General features: G+C 33.2%; 1 protein-coding gene across 1 annotated transcript; it reads right to left on the reverse strand.

The window, feature by feature from the left end:
* Nucleotides 1-495: 495 nt before the first annotated feature.
* On the reverse strand, nt 496-1,194 carry LOC145067999 (uncharacterized). The gene has a single exon (XM_079015007.1). It carries the CDS (start codon nt 1,192-1,194, stop codon nt 496-498), a length of 699 nt encoding a protein of 232 aa, XP_078871133.1.
* Between the last annotated feature and the right edge of the window lie 329 nt (nt 1,195-1,523).

A 1,523-nucleotide genomic window follows, 5' to 3' on the forward strand; every position in this document is an offset into this window, starting at 1 on the left:
TTAAATATCCATATATTGTGTTAATGTTTGATTCAAGAAAATGGTGGCAATATTTACCTAATGGTTATGTTAATTTTTTTTTTTTTAATGTTATATGGGAATATATTGATATGTTTGTATTTGTAACAAATAAACAAATAAAAAGTTGAATTCAGATATACGATTTGATATCCGAATCCGTATCCAAAATTTCGGATATCAAGATTTGAAACTTGAACACCCCCACTTTTTAGTTATGGACAATCATATTTCTACAAAACATTTATGCCAAACCAAAAATAATATTAATGAATATTATCGTTTTGATAATATTAATAATGATTTTAGTAAAATTGTGTGTTTTATTTTGAAACTTTATTATGTTTGTGACTTTAGGAGTCTTTTTTTTTCTTGACCCAAGGCTAGAATATGTTTGCACCGGGCTTTTCATGATCAAAACTATAAGATTATTGATAACTTGTATCCTTAAATTTGTCCTCTTCATACAGACATCTTTTAAAACCGCTCCATTACTTTTTCATTCTCAACTTTCGCAAGTGCTTCGGTCTCGACATTACAAAGCAATGCGTCGTTCAAAAATTCATCGCCAATTTTGTTACACAAGTCGGTTTTCAAGAGCTTCATCTTTGAAATACATCTTTCTACACTTGCGGTTGCTACAGGTAATATCAAAGCCAAATTTAAAAGTTTATAAGCCAAAGGATAAGACCGATGCTTCCCCGTACTAACCATCAAACAAGAAAGGTCGAAAATTCCTTTCAAACTAGTGAAGCGCTCATCTTTGATGCAAGAGTGATAAAATATATCAAGTTGTCCTTCAAGGTCTATCATATCTGAATCATTAAAGTCATACTTGTATAACTTACCCAACTTCAATAACTTTAATTTGTCAAATTGTGCAAATGAATCACAAGCGCTCAAAGCACGTGTGTATTCTTGTAATTCGGTGCTTGTTTCACTAAATCGATCCTGATATTCTGTAAGTTGCATATCTACCACCGTGTTGAAGGTTTCAACCTCAAAATGAAACCTATTAGTCTTTGTAGTCCTACGTTTTCTCGCACCAATATACAACTCTTCCATATCTAAAGTATCAATTTCGTGTGTTTGACAAAAAGATGATACTTTTGGCAAAATGCTAGCAAACCCTATGTTTCTAAAAGATTGAAATGCCTCCAATGTCCCTCTAACCATCGAAGCTGCTTCTAAAATGTCTAGATCTTTCTTTGAAGTTGATTTGACAATGTACCCGTGAGGTGTAAAATGTCATACAACATATGTAAGTAAAACACGAACTCATATGATTTAAAATATGCTAAGATTCCAGATGCTTGTTGACGGTTTGCCAATGACCCTCCCTCCTCTTTCACAAGATCTAAAACTACAAGAACATCCGCAAACAACTTAATTCATCAAACTTGTGAGTGTGCTGAAATGTGAACCCCATCTTGTTTCTCCCGCTCGAACAAGTGTTGTCTCTTGATTTAAACCTATTCCGGTTTCAAGTTCACCACTACACAAGC

The sequence above is a fragment of the Lactuca serriola genome, chromosome 8 (genome assembly GCF_051521515.1).
Source record: "Lactuca serriola cultivar US96UC23 chromosome 8, Lser_US96UC23_V15, whole genome shotgun sequence".
NCBI classification, from domain to species: Eukaryota; Viridiplantae; Streptophyta; class Magnoliopsida; order Asterales; family Asteraceae; genus Lactuca; species Lactuca serriola.